This window comes from Hippocampus comes, unplaced genomic scaffold, assembly GCF_001891065.2.
Source record: "Hippocampus comes isolate QL1 unplaced genomic scaffold, H_comes_QL1_v1.1 scaffold1, whole genome shotgun sequence".
Lineage (NCBI taxonomy): Eukaryota > Metazoa > Chordata > Actinopteri > Syngnathiformes > Syngnathidae > Hippocampus > Hippocampus comes.
Genome location: NW_017805010.1, coordinates 2,830,299 through 2,849,981, shown reverse-complemented (window position 1 = coordinate 2,849,981; position 19,683 = coordinate 2,830,299). Strand labels below are relative to the sequence as shown.

At 39.9% G+C, this 19,683-nt stretch overlaps 1 protein-coding gene across 4 annotated transcripts in view; it reads left to right on the top strand.

Annotated features, from left to right (window-relative positions):
* hdac7a (histone deacetylase 7a) overlaps positions 1-19,683 on the top strand; it is a 62,711-nt gene that overhangs the window by 19,159 nt on the left and 23,869 nt on the right. For all 4 annotated transcript variants that reach the window (XM_019863062.1, XM_019863059.1, XM_019863060.1 and 1 more), the window contains exons 3-5: positions 17,189-17,367; positions 18,284-18,374; positions 18,846-18,966. In XM_019863062.1, the coding sequence (XP_019718621.1) occupies positions 17,221-17,367; positions 18,284-18,374; positions 18,846-18,966 (359 nt within the window). In that variant the 5' untranslated portion in view covers positions 17,189-17,220. The remainder of the gene's footprint in view (positions 1-17,188; positions 17,368-18,283; positions 18,375-18,845; positions 18,967-19,683) is intronic.

The following is a 19,683-nucleotide window of genomic DNA, read 5'->3' as shown; positions in this document are numbered from 1 at the left end:
GAGTTATGTGCTAACCTCTTACGCGTACCAGTCAAAAGGCAAGCAGCGGCATTCTGGACCAACTGGAGACGCTTAATGGAGGATTGGCTGACTCCAAAGTAAAGTGCATTACAGTCATCGAGCCGGGATGTGACGAAGGCATGAATTACTGTGGGTTCAGTTCCTTGCTCAAGGGCACCTCGGCAATAGTCAGGAAGCAGACTATCATCTTGCAGACTATCATCTTGCAGACTAGTATGCCAACAGGTAGTTGACATTTTTCTTCTTCTGTTCACAGCAGGACTCAAACTGCACCTTCAAGTTCATAAGCCCGAGTCATTATAAGATATGGCTTCGCATGATGATTGCTTGATAGTCCTGAATCTATTCCACACCATTAAGACTTCTTAATTAATTAGACGATTACTATGCCTCTTCCTCTTATCTATTGTGTTCGATAAATACACATCCGTATTAACTCTAAGACCTGTCAAGTAGCGAGCACGAATCATGACAAAGACAATTATCACGATGATAATGATTATTGTTGTAATTATTGTTATTATATGACATCCATGTTTAGTAACTCCACCTGTCGATGGGTTAACATGGCTGGTTTCATTCCCAAATGCATATCCATCCATCCATTTTCTGATCCGCTTTATCCTCACAAGGGTCGCGGGGGGTGCTGGAGCCCATCCCAGCCATCTTCGGGCAGTAGGCGAGGGACACCCTGAACCGGTTGCCAGCCAATCGCAGGATTGGTGATAAGCAGTACACCTTTCATCTGTGTATGCAAAAAGGGGATGGCATTGTGTATGTCCCTTTTTGTGAATCTGAGTTTTTCAAATTTCCACCAAGGCAGTTTGCAAAATGTTCCAAAAAATATGACTTTGATGGAGGATGATGAAAGATCATAATGGTTGATGGATGAGGGCACTCATGTTTGGAGGTGTTCATTGCGCGACACAGTCATGCAAATGTCAAAAAATGGATTTGCAACAAACATTTTAGGAGTTTCAGAACAACCTAATTATGTTCATGTTTTAACTAGCTTTTACATAATCCCACTAAATCCATCCATCCATCCATCCATCCATCCATCTATCCTTCCATTCATCCATCCATCCATCCTTATTTATCGCAAATTGCAACTTATTCTGTTTCTTATTTCCATTTATTGAGGACCCATTTTCCATTCGACACCCTCATGTATGATTTCCGTCCAAAAAGAACCCGTGGTAACGGAAATCCGTGAAGTACTCATCTTAATTTTTTTTTTTTTTTTACAATTATTACATGTATAATACAATAATGTATTGAATGAAACCAACGAGTAAACCGTTTTTCAAGCCCAAGCATTAAAAAAACGAAACGAAAATATAAACATTTTCTTACAAACAACTGACAGTTTTTAGAAATACCGCACAGAACATTTCGTCGACAATTCGGGTTTTGTCATGGAGAAAAATTTGGCAAGCTCTGCAGCGATGAGGTGCGGAGCCTGCTGACAATAGTCGACAGTCCCATAGCCAATCAGGAGGCAGAACACAAGGCAATGTTAAAAAAAAAAAAAAAAAATCCATGAAACAGCCACAGCGCGAAAGATGAACCGTGTTATAGCGACGGATTACTGACCACCACACTTGTGTCAGCGGGGCTATGTAAGATCAGAAAGAAAATGCCAAGGCCCATAGCCAAACAGGGAGGCGAACACAAGGCAATGTTAAAAAAAAAAAAAAAAATCCATGAAACAGCCACAGCGCGAAAGATGAACCGTGTTATAGCGACGGATTACTGACCACCACACTTGTGTCAGCGGGGCTATGTAAGATCAGAAAGAAAATGCCAAAGTCACTCTATATGTGTCGTCGATTTAATTTTCACCTTGTCCACAAAGCATATCTTTCATATACTGTAAACTCTACGAGCGTACTCTCGTGCAGATACAACACAATCAGGTTTATGTAAGAACCAGTCAGTCCTGTCCCCTGTAATGCCCACAAAGAGACTTAAAATTCTTGCTCCAATCTTGTAACAAAGGAAAATATGACTTGAATCAGTTCACATCATGTGGGCAAATGCGGGCGCTCTCTATTTCCACGTTTATCTCTCCACTTGTGGATGCGTGTGTTTGCTTCTGGGGCAACCGATAACAACAGGCACAATTGATGAAGCTGTGGTGGTGCTCATGTTTCGGTTTTTTTCACCAGTCTTGGTTTTCAAGCACTCAGGGGGTCAGCTGACAAGAGTATTGTTGAAGCCTTCGTGCTCATCTGAGAATGACTATACCACTGTACCAAATTGACTTTTGGACAGTTTTGCTCGGTCGCTGAGGTTATGTTAGCCACATTTGTTGATTTCTGCTTTTTGAAGTAATTAAACCTGTTACAGAATTTTTTTTTTTTTTTTTGCCACTTTTGCCGTGATCACAGGGGCTTGTTAACCTTTGCTGATCATTTGGCGCCACTTACTCCCTTGGGCCTTGTGTGCACAAAAATCATGTAGGAGTCGGTCTAGTAATGGCTGTAACACTAGACGGCTATTTTTGACCCACTGAACAAACGGCTCGATTGTGCTGCCCCAAGGTGCATGACATCACTTGATATGCCAGAGGTAATGTGTATTATACTCCCCAAGCGGCCACCAATTCTTGAGTGCCCAAGCCTCGCATTTGAGTTCAGCATTTGGAGCCTGCACGGAATTGTTCAGGTTGGTCCGTAGATCATCCGTCTCATGTAATATGGCTGAATCATTTTCTATTTGGTTTTGTTAAATCATTGAACTGTGCCAAATAATCATGCGCTTGCTAAAAATTGATCAGAAAAAAAAATATGATGCTAATACTTTTTAATGCAAAATCAATTTTTTTATCCAAGTCTTCGATTAATTAATGGAATAATCAATAGAATTATCGACTCTAAACAGTTTTGATAGTGACCAGCTAATCCATTTCCATTTATTTAAATCGGGTCATCTTACATTAGCCTTATGAGCTAAATGCTTCCTGCTGTGGTCAGCTGAGTAAACCTTCTGATTCGTCCTCCCGTTGTACACACACACACACACAGTGCATGCCAGTGACTTTTATGAAGCGGACTGTTTTTGATCGCCTTATTTTGACATTGTCTGAGCCTCTGGCAACCACAATAAACATTCATGGACGTCTCACATCACTGACCTTACTGATTGGCTAGACTTGGAAGAGTATTGCTTCATATAGGCGGACTCGTGCGTGCATACCCTGCGCTAGTTTGAGACGAATGGTGCCCTGTGATGTTTATGGCTTCAGATGACTTGAAAAAGTGCGGTGTTGTAAAGGAGGGGAGAAACACAATGTTTCGTTCAAGTATGACTGTTTGCATCTGCTTGTTAGTGAGTGAACACGTCAGTTTTTGTCATTGTGTGTATTCCCACGAATGTCTCGTTTAAATGTCCTGGCAAAATGTTGCACTGTGATGTGTGTTGCCAAATGGGATGGCTGGAACATCAAACTCATTCCTGATCGCAAATTTCTTATCCCACCACACTATAAGGCACAGCACCATACTAACTTTTGGACTGGAACCCCACATGCAACCAAATCTTTTCAGGTGGTTGCACCAGCACAGGATTAGGTCACACTCTTTTTTTTTTGGGGGGGGGGGGCGGTACTGCATGACCATATTTGCTGATGTAAAGGTGCCTTAATAGACATGCTGTTTAACATGGCGTGACGGGTGACAATGACTGGAGATAAATGTCCATTTTCTTCAACTTTTAGTGGTCTGCTCTTCTTGTATGGGGAGGGATTTGTGTCAAACGTATTCACACAAAATATTCACAATTTTCACGTTTTTCAGATTCATATTTATACCAGTCATTTGCCCTTTTTTTTAAAATTAATCTTGTATGTGCATTTATTATGACTTATCATTTGTAATTACCATATTTTCTGCATGGCCTATTTTAAAACTGTTTTCATGTATAGGGCGCCCACCGCATTAAAAGGCGCATAGAATAGAAGCTACAACAGTGGCTGCGGTTGCATTATGCATCCACTAGATGGAGCTATGCTAAAGGGAATACAATACAATACAGCTTTATTTGTATAGAGCTTTCACAACCTCTGAAGCTGTAACAAAACACCTTACAGAACATTTAAAATACTACGTCCAAGAAATCAGAATATTAATCCATATAGAAGGCGCGTCGGATTATGGCACTGTCGGCTTTTGAGAAAATTTAATTCTTTTAGGTGCGCCTTATAGTGCGGAAAATACGGACCGTTAAAAGAACCGTTAAAGGTGGAACTCATTGATACTCCAGTTTTGAAAACCAAGGCCAGTTTCGTACCGGGGTTCAGTACCGATCCCTGTTTATCAGTAATATAATTAAAATGAGTGGAAATGTGAGTAGTTACTTCGTAAGTTGATTTACAATGTGTGCCCATTTTCTCCTTGCGGCCCTAAAACTTCAGGTTTGGGCTCCTGTTAAAAAAAAAAAAAAAAAGGTTCGTCTGGATCCTGTTGAGTTTCACAGAGAGGCGGATAAAAGACAAGCTTGACACTAATCAAGAGAACGACCAGAGACAGATGTGCTGATAGATGCATCGAGATATATCCTGTGATCATGCCAAGAGGGCCTGCAGACATCATTCAGCACAAAACCACATCACTTCATCAAATCAGAACTAATATGTGGAAAATGTGGATGTTTATAGCGTTGAATTTCAAACAATTTACAAACATTTCCTCACGTCCCAGTATTTATTTCCGTATATATTGGCAGTCTACCTAACAAGTTCAAGGCCTCTGCCCATTGTCCTTTTGAATGCTTTTCTTTGTTTTTTTTGTTTTTCCTTTTTCTTCAGCAAGTACTTTTTCGGTTGCTGAGAAAATTGCTTACCAGAAGCAACTGCTGACGTTCAGAAGTTGTCAGAAGGCTTTACTGAGTCGGTTTCTGAATGGACCGGTTGAGAACAAGGACTCTACCGAGGCAGTTTATGAAGATGTAGGTGAACCAAACGGTTTGAATTACCTTTTAAGACTTGGACTCATTGTCTAAGCATTTCATTCAGTGACTAAGACGAATCACTGGATTATTTCCGTGATGCCCTCCCACAGAGTGAAAGCTTTTAATAACCCTTGTGGTGTGCTCCATTCAAAGCCCGTTTTTAAGATGGATGTCAGGAACTGTGCAAAAGAGCTTGTTACACTAAGTCTCAGCAGAGGAGTCTCCACAAATTCACCAGACTTTGTTAAATCGAGTGCTTTTACATCATTGGTGTTTTGAAATATGTTGTTTTACAAATGTTATGGCACAACAGTGTACCATTTCAGTGAACATGTCAGTTTTTACTAGGGGTGGGCGAGTATCGATACTAGGGATGTGTATCGGGCCCATAGCAGCCTCATACCGATGATAGCCTCAAAAAAATAAATTAAAAAAGGTTTATCGCCTCGTTTGAATTATTTTAGATAATGCTAGATCAGGGAACCCTAGCAATTTACCGTTTTTATTGCTCGTATTCTTATCTGTCTTCTGTGCACTCTCTCCTAAAGTATTTCCCTAGCTGCAAGCCAATATTACAAAATGCTAAGCAACAGAAAATCAACTGTGATTACACCAAGGCCTAAAATAGACAAAGGAAGACCATAAATGTTAACGCAAGCACAAGTAATATGGAGGGACACTTCATGACATGGAACAACAGCATTCACATCTCTGCCATCTCTAAGTTGCTAAGAGACCACAGCTACTGCCAACATTGACTCAGACCATCACTGAAATTGGACGGAACGTGTTCGCAAATTATGCTAATATCATTCAAATTCAAAGGCTAATGACTTAATTTTCACTCTCTTTTGACCAGCAATTGCACCTGCTTTACTGTGGGTAAATATGTATCGTTGATCATCAGCGCAAAACGAGATGTACTGTAAATGTCATCTATCATATAAATCTAATCGTCATGCAGTGTACTTTTCCGTTAAACAGCAATGGTCTATTGACTTGAGTGCACCGCTAGCTTCTAGCGCTAAACACTGGCAACAGGCCCCGTACAATACAGTGTCGGTGTAATTATCTTTTTCCGCGCCCTTAATTAGTGATTAAGGGCACTAAGGTCATGGTATTTTCTATTCATTACCACCATATCCGGTGTTAAGGGTTGACTTGAGTTAAATCAAACCGGGCCAGGCATGAAGGGTAGCCGAATAGCTAACCAGATAAGTCAATTCATACCATTGTGTTTATCAGCTGAAAAGCTGATAGCAATTCTTTATAGCTACCTATCTCTTCACCACCACCACCTCAAGCTGTCAAAGCATCAGTCACCTTGTCGCCACTTTTTCATGACTCGCCCATTCTAACGCCGCTGACCAGATCAAGCATCCTTCCATCCCTCACCCAAAGTGCTTGTCCTGTGTTTGGTTGAGTTTGGTTGGAGGATACATTGGAAATGAGGTTTACTTGCACCCTGGACGCATGATGTGAAATGAATAATTTTGGCGACAACATTCCAGTGATAAGACATTTTATTTATAAGTATTTGAGGCACGGTTATTAAACATAACATTTGTTTCTTGGACGTGTGTATTTTAAGTTGGGTGTGATAAAGGTTGACCATCTGTGCGCTGTCTGTGATTGTGTCCAAAGATAAAGTGGGGTTATCCTTAGCGTTAGCTGCCGTGTCCAGCGGCTTTATCTGTATTGTGTAATGTGGAGAATGTGTTTGATGTGAAGGAGATCGGCAGAACTGAAGAGAGAGCAATGAAGTCCAAGAGAAAGATTTGTGAGTAAGATTAAGGCTGCTTTAGTCGGGATTGCTTGGTTCAAGATGCAGAAAACAAAAAACAAATTTGCAGTTAATAATTAACGATCACCTGGTTTTAATTTTTAGATAAACAAGATATTATACTTATGTTGAAACTGTGCATAGCATCACACTATTTTCCTCTCTGGAAACGTGAGTGTTAGATAAATCTCTCCCCATAAATGTTGGTCTATGAGACTAAGTGACGTCAGAATCACAGTAGTGACTTTGCTAGTTAACACACTTGAGTAAAGCGTTTTTTGGGCTTTTTTTTTTTTTTAAAGTGAGCAGTAGCAACGGAAACTGTATCACGCTGTCAGTATCGAAGTCGCAATCATTTAGATCTATTAAATTGAGTGCTGCCATCCCTAGCACTGCTAGCGTCTAGCGCTAAACACTGGCAACAGGCGCCGTACATTACAGTGTCAGCGTAATTGTCTTTTTTAGCGCCCTTAATTAGTGATTAAACATTTCGGGAAAATGTGTCGACATCGGTAGCAACAGTTTGTGATGGTAATAAACAACCCCACCAAACACAGTCACAGAAGATGAGTCAAATCAGCCGTTACGTCGCGACACGCTGCTGGGAACAACTTCAAAATAAAAGAGTACCTAGGCATTGATGTCCTTTTTATATGATTTTTTTTTTTTTTTTTTACGTTGGCCTTCTTACTAGGTTGGTCGTCTGTTACGGTCATGCACAGCATGAACAATTGTTGCTGCGGTCAGCTTGACTTCTTCTTCCTGACACCGTACGCTCAAATAAGCGGGTACTCGAGGCAGAAAAAAATTACTTTAGCTTTTTTTTTTTTTTTTTTTTTTTTTAACCAAGGTACTCAAATCATTCTAGGACCCGTTTCTGTCCTACTATGTGTTAATATATACAGTTTTGTTACGCATCATTGGTCTTTGGATTTACAGAATTCTGCTGAAATACAAACAGCAGCCGTAAAAATGTGCCAAAAGTTGACTATCAGGTCATCAGTGCAATGTGTTGTGTTACAGACAACAAGCAGAGATGAGGATGTCACCAAGATTGTGAGTGGACCTCTTGGCTGTGGGTAACGGGGAGGGGGGGGGGGGGGGGGGGGGTGTCATTTGTCAATCGCTCTTACACACCTGGTGGCACTGACAGAAGCATGCAGTGAGTGTGGTTGTGTATGTGCGTGGTCGCGTCTGGCTTCAGGCAAATTGCCCCACTGAGTCAGGTGGAAGATGACAGCGACCCATGGAATGTTTATAGACTGTTATTATGACGTGTCTTTGTAAAACAGTTGTTGTTTCTCATATTAGCATAAGGGACTTTGTGCTCCAGAGTCAAGTGTTGATTTTTACGGTATATCAGCTCTTTGTTATTACTGTATGTGTTGTTTCATATTACGGTCTGAAAAAAAAAAATCATGCAGTGAAACAGTTTGTTTAGCTTGTGCAAGCACTATAATTTATTTGGAATGGTAATTTTCGTGTTGATGCTAACGCTAACTCAACATGAGAGGTGTCTAGGTTGGTTCACCAAAATTGCGGAGGCACCATAAGGAAATAAAAGTTGGCTGTTCTCCTTTTTACAAGCCAGGATACCACCCAACTAAACATAATCACTTCCAGCCTCCTGGACGACCTCAGATTTGTTTGAATTATCTCCCATAGGAAATAATAGAAATACAAATAATGAGTTCTACAGTCAAACTTACGCAACTCCACTTACGCAAATCAAATTTTTGGCAACTCTTATGAAGTAATTTTTTTCTCGGAACTGAGTGCCCCAGCTTAAAGAGCATGTGACCTTCACTTCCACTACGAGACTATTCATAGAGATCCTGTGTTGCACAAGACTTGTTAAGCAACTATGTGTGTGAGTATGTTTTTTTTTTTTTTTTTCAGCTCTTTGCACTTTTTCAGTAAATAATCTGAGCTTTGACTGTATTCATCTTTTGCCTTGGTAGACAGATGATAAAGCTTGAGGGAAACCCTGTTTTGGTCAGTCAAAGGAAAAGGGAACATTGTGAATTCTTTCTTTCTTTATTTTAAAGGATGAACTCCTACTGCGGTTCAGTGCCGACATTTTTGATATTTGATCAACAGGTGGTCTTTGGTAAAGCATCTGCCTGCAAATTTTAAAAGGTGCACATGTAATATTGCAAAACCAGCAGCAGTCAGGTGAAATAACCCACCTTGGGTGTCTTCTTATTGATTCTTACATGAGCTCTTAGGAATGTTGCTATTCTTGAAAATACTTGTGTTTTGGTTGTTTTGGGATACGGGTTGCAAATCATTCTGGGTCACCTATTAAATACTTTAATCTTTGTAATAAAGGCACTGATATTTTATGAATCCTTTATGTCGTCCCCCCATTTTATAACAATGGCAATCAAAGTAAAGCATCGTTCCCACATAGCTCACAACGCCATCAAGGCATCCGTTTTCCTTTTACATTGAAATCATTTTATTAGTCTATAACTCCAAATGTGGCCACCCAATTTTGACCTTAATTCATCACTCAGATTAGGTTCAGTGAAATTACACATCCATTGTCAGTCAGATGTTCAATAACATATGTTCATTATTTGGTACTTTGCATTGTTAAAAGTAACTGCATAAAGGCCAAGGCCTCCATATAAAGTGGAAGTTTGTCTTCTTTTTTTTTTTTTTTTAACATATTTCCTCTCCCTCTGCTATGACATACCATGTTCATTTTTACCATCTCATAACAGGGATGAAATATAATGGGGAAAATAAGATGAATGAGTGACCCAACTTGTAAGTGTTTTAAATTTATTTTTTTTTAGGTAGGATTAGGAGCCGTAGCTCAGATTATAATAATAATAATAATTATTATTATTCATTTATTTTCGCATTTATTTGCCAGCAAAAATATCTGATACAAGCACTCGTTGGTGGCAGCAAACTCAACTCACTGCGTGACAAGCAGCAGTTTGGCACCAAGAGGAATTTTCTTCAGAAGATAAACTTCAAGCTCAGTTTTTACTCGGCCAGTGGTGTTCATCAAATACTTTGCTGAATTTTTTCGATACATCAATGGATGCTATTTTCTTAACATTACGGTGCGAGCATGCGACTGTAACACAGAAAACGCGGTTTAAACTGTCGTCGGAGATCGCGGCCGCCGCCATGTTTCAATGTTGTTGACAGACGACAGGGCAAACGACGCACGCGCTCAACGTGAATATCGCGAGAGTTTGCACCGATGTAAACCCTCGACACAAACATGTAGAGGGTTGTTTGAAAAAAATGCCGACCGTAAAGTTTTTTTTCGATGTAGAAATTCTCGGTCGGTCGGGTTACCGGAAACACACTACTTTTTTTTCTACGCCTTAGTGGTGAAACTCTTTCTTTATTCTTGTCTGTATGACTATTTAAACTTTCCCCTGGGAGGCCAAGGCATGCACATCACAAGCTCAAGGGCACTGTGGCAGCAGCATGACAACACCAGCTGGGGCATAGAAAGGGGAGGAAATGTGCATCTAAACTCAGCTCTCAAACAGGAAGCCGCCCGGGTGCTCTCATTGTTGTGTTTTTATAGACTTGACTTCCTGCTCGGCTCCACCACCCCCCCCCCCCAACCGCCCCGTTACCGTGGTTGCCATGCCAGTTGTTAATGGGATGGATTGTAAAGATTATGGAGCGTGCATAGCCTGATCTGTGTACTGACCAAAGTATGACACATGATGTTATCATCAAAAATTATCTTGCTTCTCATTTATAGTTTTCGTTTTGATGCCCAAATCTCTCTCTCTCTCTCTCTCTCTCTCTTCACTTCAATTTTGAATGGCATTTGAAGGCGATAAGCTGTCACGATATTGTGATGATGAAACGTTTTTTGAGCAAGACGAAGGAAGAGAAGGAGTTAAGAAAAAAGAGGATGTGGCAGTCTGTAAAAGATGACTAAAGGGGAGTGTGGAGTGTAATTTTAGAGTCAGCTGTGAGTGTGACACCCGTGCTGCTGTTACTTTACTAGACAAACACACTGTGGCTTTATTACAGGGCTCCTCGAAATTCTGGAAAATGCATGGAATTAAACTCTTGAAAAATACGTCAGAACCTCAAAAGTTATTATTACACAATTTTGAAATCAACCACAATCTTGGGGGGAAAAATATGCCTCCGAAGTTGCATGAAAACATGACATTCTTTCTGAAGTGTATTTTACACAATTAAAATTATTTACTTTTATTAAAATAATTTTATTTAATTATTTACCGATATTAAACCTTGTTTAAGAAATACGATGCCAAGTGAATGAAAAATGACGACTACAAAACTGAAAAATAAACCTAACTGCCAAATTGGAAGCGGTACGTACCTGTATTTATGATCCGACTGCTCTGTGAGATACAAGATTGACCATGATGAGTCAAAGCTGCCAATGTGGCTAAGACCAGCTGCACACCAAGCGAAGTGATTGACCTACTGACAGTCCCAAATTTGTTGCAACAACAAAAAAATTTCGTGACTCTCGGCGTTCTGATCCAAAACAATATTTTGAATTGCCACCGATTGTCAAGAAAAAATCGGAAATCCTGACTGTTCGATCACATCATTCTGTGTTCAGATGGCATAAAGGGACCGCAGGACTAATTAATGTTCACGAATCTGACGTGTAAAATCTTTGGGTGTAGTTACTCACATTTGTGTCGTATGTCAGTCAGTTGTCTTGACAGAAGCTTGAATGGAAAATCCAGGCTCCTGTCATGTCTAAAATACAGTATATATTGTGCACATATATTGGGTTTTACAACAATACTTAACCATAATTATAGGTTTTTTAAAAAAAAAGTGTTTGAATTTCATCTTGTCAATACATTTAGTCAATTCTTGTATATTCGTTTGTGCTTGTGCACTTCTGCTGTCGGTCTCCTGGCATTCAGAGAAGGTTCCCTGCACTGTCAGGATGTCCCGTTCCGATGCCCCCCCTCTCTTTTATGTCATAATTACAAAAACAATAGATTGAATACAAATTGATCAAACCTGGTTGAAACCAATTTTACAAACCTTTCGTTATATTGGCATGTCATGATTTCAATATTTGCATGTACCGTATTGTAAACTATTACACCAATTGGTTTATTTCACAACACAGTTTTATTATCTGCCTGGTTGTTTGTTGACTTGGTAGAGAATGGATATCTGTCATACAGTAGGTGATATTGTGCCTTTTTCAGTGTGTGCTCATAGACAAGACTGGCAAACCCGAAGCTTGTCACATTTCTTGTCTTTTGACAGGCTGTCCAGTCACTTTACCTTTTGTCTTTCTTGTCTTTCCATTTTGTTGTGTTTATTCCTCAATTGTGCTGTGAGAGAGGCAGTGCATTGTCCTTGTCTTACCTGTTGAACCAGTCAAAAACATTACACGGCACAAGTTTACGACAAAAGGCTTGGGACGAAACTGAGCCAGAATGCTGGGTAGTCATTGCATCATGAGCACGTACAGACAGTGCTGTAATACATCATGAATGAATGCTGTCTAATTCAGGGTTCCCACGGGTCCTTAAAGTTCATAAAAATCCACAAAAAAAGAAGTTGTAAAATTATATTCTTAATTGTCCTTAATTTTCAGGGAAAGCTTCTAAAATCAATAAAAAATCCTTAAAAATGTATTTTTATTCGAAAATAAATTGAAGTTTTATATTTTCTAAATTTAAAATGTTCTTAGTGTACTTTATTTGAGAATGAATTCGAGTTTTTTTTTAAATTTGTCATACAGTATGTCAAATAAAGGTTTAGCTGATTGCACCTAAAAATAAAGATGTGCCCTTCCTTTGGCAGCAATGATTTGAACACCAGCTCAGTGATATGTGGCTTTCTGTTCAGCCCGCATAATGCTGAGCGGGCATTAAATCCACCATGAATCCCCTGCTGAATGCAGAAAAGGTCCTTAAAAATGTCTAAATTACCCCTCAAAAGTCCTTAAAAGGTCCATAAATAAAAAGCAAGTGGAAGAGTGTGAACCCTGTAATTGCATTCATGCCTAGCAAATACTTGCACACCATATTTATCACTCCCCCCCCCCCTGGTTTCTTGATGGGCCTCAACTGGGGCACATTCAGCCAGTTAAGAACATTTCAAAATAATGTGGGTTTTTTTTCTAAGTCAGCAATACGTACTTGGGGAAATGACAGAAAGATTGCGTCACAATCTTTTTAGATTTATATTCATGGACTTCCACTAAGGTTAAAAAAAAAAAAAAAAAAAAAAAAACCAACAAACAATCCGGGGGCAAACAATCCGTCGAGATTTGTATTCTACTCATTAATTACGCGGTACTGGCAACCTGAGAAACTGCGTTCTTTTTGACACATTTGAGCTGCTTTGCTGCATTTTTTTTTAAAGTACTGGTCCGTGAAAATGATGGTAGAGAGTCATTTTTGCCAGCAAAAAAAAATGAATTTGCGATTGGAAGCGGTAGTTGGGTCAAAGAAGTGTTCATATCACTCGCTAAAATCTAATGTTAGCTTATCTGTCTCTTGGTTTTGTGAGGACCAATGAAGTTAGACGTTGTATACATGCCGTGGGGTGCAAATTATGCGCTATGCCATTGTATTTTTGTCAACATCATCGACAAAATAATCCATTAATTCAATTTAATAATCCTTGCAGTTGCACCAGTGTGGTGTTTATGTCACCACGAAATAACGCTGTTGTCAGGCACTCTTTTTTTTTTTTTTCCTTTCTTCTAAAAAGGCCAACTGTGTCAAAATCCAGATTTCAAACTACAATCAAGACGACTTGTCAAGTGATGTAGTTCAAGTAATTCTCGATTTTGGCAAGCAAATCGAGTCCCAACTCGAGTCGAGTCCCCATCTCTTGGTCGCAAACAGGTTTTGAGACCATTAATATTGTTAAATGTCTTTGCGACCTTGAACGAACCTTGAAGAACATTCGCCGCGGGCACACACATTTGCAAACCTTCGCCGCACAGTGAGATCCAGCCTTAAGGAATCAGCAAGTTGCCAGACCATTTTAGCAGCCATTTCTGATGTTGTAAAAGTGGTATTTGACAGTTGAGTGGGGTGCGGTTTCAGCGCATTCAGTCGACTCACCCAGAGAGCGGACACGATGGTATTGTTCTTCATGATTTTGAAACCACATTTGACATACTTAATTCTCATTTTTGTTGGCAACTCTCTGTGGTGTGTCAAATGTGCAACACATTTGTTTGCTTCACAAGGACTATATTCTTTTTAAAGAAAAATAGTCAAATTGACTGAACTGTCTTGATTTTGTGGACAATCACAACCACTCTGCCAACTCCATGGAATAATTTGTGGCTATTTGTTTCATTTTGTTTCGTTACCCTCCCAGAAAGTTGAAGGCTTTCTAGAGGTCATCCTTCCTTGCTGACACAACACGTTCCATTGTCAGGATTGCAATGCTATTTAAATGCAATCAACACCGACTTACTGTGGTAAAATCCAAATATTATCCCCCATTTTTTTTTTTTTTTTTGCATGGTGCAAAAGTATAATAGACTGTAAAGTGAATATTATTCTTAAGCAGATATCCAAACATTTTAGCTTCAAATGCCCGGTTGAGAAAATGACAGTGGGGAAAATAAATGTGGTTGAGCAGGGTCACTGACTGAACAATTACACTGTTTTTTCGAGGCTTAAAGTACTGTTTCCTGCATGGGGAAGTATGTTATTATCAGTTATTTTACAAGCCAAAGGACATTGTGTATCCACTCACTGGGAAGCCTGGCTGCCAAGTGGTTAAAAAGACTATTTCTCCACTTGAAGATCCAGTGCATGTACTGTATTGAGTGCGGTTTTGGTTCATAGTAACTGAAGGACCTTCTATTAGAAATTACAATACCATAATGTACCAAATCTTATTGTTGTAAAGCAGGCTTAAAGATCACTTTTTGCTTTAAACAATTTCCAAGTGTCATGTAACGTCTCATATCTGTGACATGCGTTGTAAAATGCACCAAGAATGACGAATTACACCCATATATATTGTATTGCTGAGAGTACCGTATTTTCCACACTATAAGGTGCTTCGGAGTATAAGGTGCCTTTTCAATGAATGGCCTATTTTTTAACTGTTTTCATATACAGGGTGCACCGCATTATAAGGCGCATAGAAGCTACAATAGTGGTTGCAGTTGCGTTATGCATTCACTCGATGGAACTATGCTAAAGGGAATATAATACAATACAGTTTTATTGATATAGCACTTTCACAACCGATGCAGCTGTATCAAAGCACTTTACAGAACATTTAAAATACAACGTCCAGAAATCAGAATATTGATCCATATATTAGGCATATCGGATTATAAGGCGCACTGGCGCCTTTTGAGAAAATTGAATGCTTTTAGGTGCGCCTTACGGTGTGGAAAATACGAGAAGCTCCTTTTCATACCCCATTATTGCACCCACCTGTTCCCAGGTGTGCCTGTTCTTCTGTGGGATGTGCCATACAGGGGACGATAGTCACTTTGCATCACTGCCCTCGTTCCATTCCGTGTTCCTACTGCCATAGATATGAATCTACTTGACAATTGGATTATCCGATGATAGCGCCATGAGGCTAACCCCAATTCATGCCATTTTTTGATTTTGAGAGACTTTTCCTACTGCTGTGTGCCAGTCACATTTTCTTTTCGCATCATCACTACATCCTGTACTCGCCAGTGTTGTTCCGGTGGCAAGCCTTTCGATCTGAAGGGTGGAGCAGATGTGTGTCAGCAACAAAAATACAAACAAAAAAACCAAAACAAAAAACAACAAAATAACAAACCAACTGTATATTCATTAGCCTTCACAATTGTGCAAGTGAAAGATTTACTTTGAATGAGTTTTAGTTCTGGTTGCTTCCATCTCATGCGAGAATTTATCCAGCATGACAAATCTCCAATAATTGTTATAGAAATAAAGCATAGAACGCACCATCAAGTAAATACAGTAATGCCAAACTCAGTAGTCAGTGTCAATAAAACAGCCACTCTCTCAGAAACCGCAAAGTTGATGTGACTTCTCAGGATTTATCTGTGTCTTCTTGCGTGTGTAGGCACGTTTTGTTTTGTTTTGGGTTTTGTTTTTCCTTGCAGACACAAAAGATTAACTGTTAGTAAATGTTAGACCAGTGTGTATTTATAACCACTGGGAGTCAGGGAGAAATACTGGTATTCCCACTTGTTAACGCTCTTTGTGTTCTTTTTTGTCTAAGCCTATTCTCCTCCTTCCCAGTGATAACTGCCCTATTTCTCATTAGGCATTACCATGAAGTGTGTGTGTGTGTGTGTGTGTGTGTGTGTGTGTGTGTGTGTGTGTGTGTGTGTGTGTGTGTGTGTGTGTGTGTGTGTTAACGAAAGGATTTCTTTCATTCCAATCCTGGCCTGTATTCAGGCTGTGTACCTTGGCACCTCCTCTGATGAAGGATTGACACTGCAGCACTCACTGTGTCACATGACTGCAAAGAGCTACTTTAGATTCTGTTCTAATCTACCATGGCAATGAGTGGTATTTACTTCACACACTGCAGGTTGACATTTCACTACCAACCGCAGCAGCACATCGATGATGTCACAATGAATTTCTTCAAGGCGTGTGTGTTTGTGCGTATGTGTGTCTTTGCGAACCCCCCACACCCCCTTCCAGTATTTTCCCAAGCTGTTCCCTTCCTGGATCCTGTTTTCAGTGCCAGATGAGGCAATCGTTCCCATTGACTCAACCCTGCAATGCAAATATGCCCAACAGCATGCAAAGAACATGGAAATATGTGTGAGTCTACGTCAGGGCCAGACAGCCAAAAGAGTGAAAAAAGGGTTGTCGAAATGACACCGATGAGACGTTGCACTCTCAAAGTCAGCAGACATTTTAAATTATAGTGCAATCTCGACGGTTGAGCACAGTGCCTCGCAGAGTCAGTCTTTTGATTTTCTAAATTTAAGTCTAGCGTGTAATGCTGTGCTTTGGCAGCGGTTTTGTGCAATTAAAGTTGTGCTTTCAGGGAATTTTGAATGGGACTGGTAAGCTTTATGGTTGATGCAGATGGTGATAGAAAACAAATAATGTTTGTAGAAATAACTTTCTGTTGCCGCGAGGATTAATGTTCAAATGACAGTGGTTTTATTATCCGATCCGAAGTCGTATGTTTTGTGCAAATGTGTTGGCGGCATCTTCTCATTCAGGCACATTAAAGGCTTAAGAACTGGGCTCAGATAATATACACAAAGTGTAATAATGTCCTGTTTTTATCGCCATCTGTTTGTTTCTTTGCTTTGTTTGTGAGTGAATTTAATTAATTTACTGGAAACTTGGTGGAGCAGTGGAAACAAACGTTCTGTTGCCAATGTGATTGATATCATCGTTGTTTTGGTCCACTTTAGGATGGAGCGAATAAAGTGCGAAAGATACTATGAATTGTTGCGTCTCCTTTCCTGCCTTGCAGATTCCTGTGTGTTGTGCGTCACTTTGTTTCCCATGGATCTCAGGGTGGGAGAGCGGGGGATGCGCCCTGGCTCCGACACGGCACTCCTTACGCCATTGCACCCGCCGTTGCTTCTCAGTCCTTTTCCCCCGCAGTCCCGCACGTCCTTCTCCCAACAGCAGCTTCAACAGCACATACGGGTACAAAGAATCAATGCTTTTTTTAATACCTATTGTAAATCTTTTTTTTTTTTTTTTTTTTTGGGTGAATTGATACCAAATTTCCTCAAATAGTGGCCCCTTCTCGAATGGGCGCTGTGTGTCAATTTCTCCAGATATAAATTCATTTGTTTGTTAATCAAAAGTATGGAGTAATCTGCACACTCTAAGGGAGGATCATAAAATGATGAAACCTATGCCGTTTTTTTAAAATTCTATAAACGTGTTTGTAGTAGGCGTTAAACCGATGAATTGATGAGTCGACTATTCTAAAGCTACATTTAAAGCTTGAGATATCGTCATGGTTTGTGCATCTTGTCTTTGAAACCAACTTTCAACCCGCCCGTTTGCCACCATTGCCAGACTTCTGAGTTTGATACGTCTGACCGACAAGTGTTCCATACATCTACGCGGATTCGTGAAACCAAAAATTGGCCGCTTGTGAGTGAGCATAGTGGTTTGCCGCACCAGCTAGGAGGATCGTTACTCGTTTTTTGGTATTTCCTCCAGCGGGACTGGTGATGAGGGACGATAGTCAGAGCCCATCTTTGTCGCCTAAATGGTTTGTCCATGAGAACTTTATTCTGATCACAACACAGTACGCTTTACAATACTGTGTCATAACATTTGTCACAGTACAACTACTGTCGTGGACAACAAAAAGTCTTTGTCAACACCTAGTTTACACAAATACAGGCCTCGCTCCTAATAGAAACTCCGCCAATCTATGGTTGAATGAATAAATGCCACTTGTGAGGAAATATGGTGTTGTAATTTTAAATTCCGTCGTATTCTATCTTTATTTCAGTTCATTGAAATATTTTGGAAATCATATATTTTATTCCAAAACAGCACCATGTTTATTTTAAAAGTGAAATGAAAATGTTTGAACGTTTAGTTTAATATGGAGCAGCGGAGACGTGAACAGGAACACCACGAGAAGCAACAAGAATTGCAGCAGCTCAAAAACAAGGACAAGAGTCAACAAAGTGAGTCTGTTATTCAAAAGCTACGCGCGCGCATGCACACACACGCACGCACACACACACACACACACACACACACACACACACACACATTTTATTGAACCATTTTCCTCTGTTTCACAAGGCTGTTTGCTTTTAGTTAAATATAACCTGACTGGTGGAGCTACAACAGCGGAGTTAAATATAGCTTTGAATATTGGCACAAGTCATTGGGTCAATATTGACTTGAACACCTTCTGTCACCTCTTTGTACACACATGCACCAATATACACACACAAAACAAGTGACCTAACCATGCATCAGACTTCGGGGCACCATATTCACGAAAAGTCGATACAGAATTATTAGGAGCCATTTTTACATATTTAACTAGTAACCATTTCTAAGGTATATTATGAAGCATCTTCTGTTTTGTTTCATGAAAATGTCTGACTTTTTCTTTCGAATGCCTTTTTGTTGGGTTGAACGGACAGGTGCAGTGGCCAGTTCACTGGTTAAACAGAAACTCCAGGAAGTCATCTTGAAGAAGCAGAAGCAAGCGGCACTGGAAAGAACAAATTCCAACACTTTGACTTCTACGCCAGTGACATACAGGTGACATAAGATGCATGCACGAGTTGGCAGTGCATTATCTGCGTAACGCATGTTCTATATATATTCAAATTAGAATTCATTATTATTATTATTATTATTTTTAAGGATCGACAGTAATATTTGCAAGCAGGCTTTGCTGCAAATCAAACTGATCTACAGATATTTAAAATAATTCTCATTTATAATTGGAGACATGCTAGGAATGTTATGTCTTAGGGCTGTCACTAAATGAATCTTTTTGGAATCGATTATCCTATCCTACTATTCCATTGATTATCACCACAATGAGTGATAAAACACTTACATTTGCCAAGCTGATGTATATTAAGACTATACTCACTTAAAAATAAACAATATTTTCTTATAAGATAGGGCCTGGTGTCGTGCTCTTGCCGGGCCAAGTGCCCCTCGCTGCCATTTCGGCTGCTCCAATGGCCAGCTGGCAGTGGACATGAAGATTTAAAGAAATTTAAAATAAAATATCCTCCCACGAATGTCACACTGGCCTGTTCTTTATTTTTCGTTCACAGTTCCCAAAATAATCACCTTACACTCACACCCGATCACTGCTTAGCGATGTATTGGTAGAGCAAGCTACGCTAAGCTAGCTGGAGAAGCTAAAACATGCAACGTGACAAGTTTAACCGGTCACAATAATTTAGCGGAAGGCGCTTTGCTCCCATGAACTAGTGATGGGACGTGCTGTGACGAGGCTGA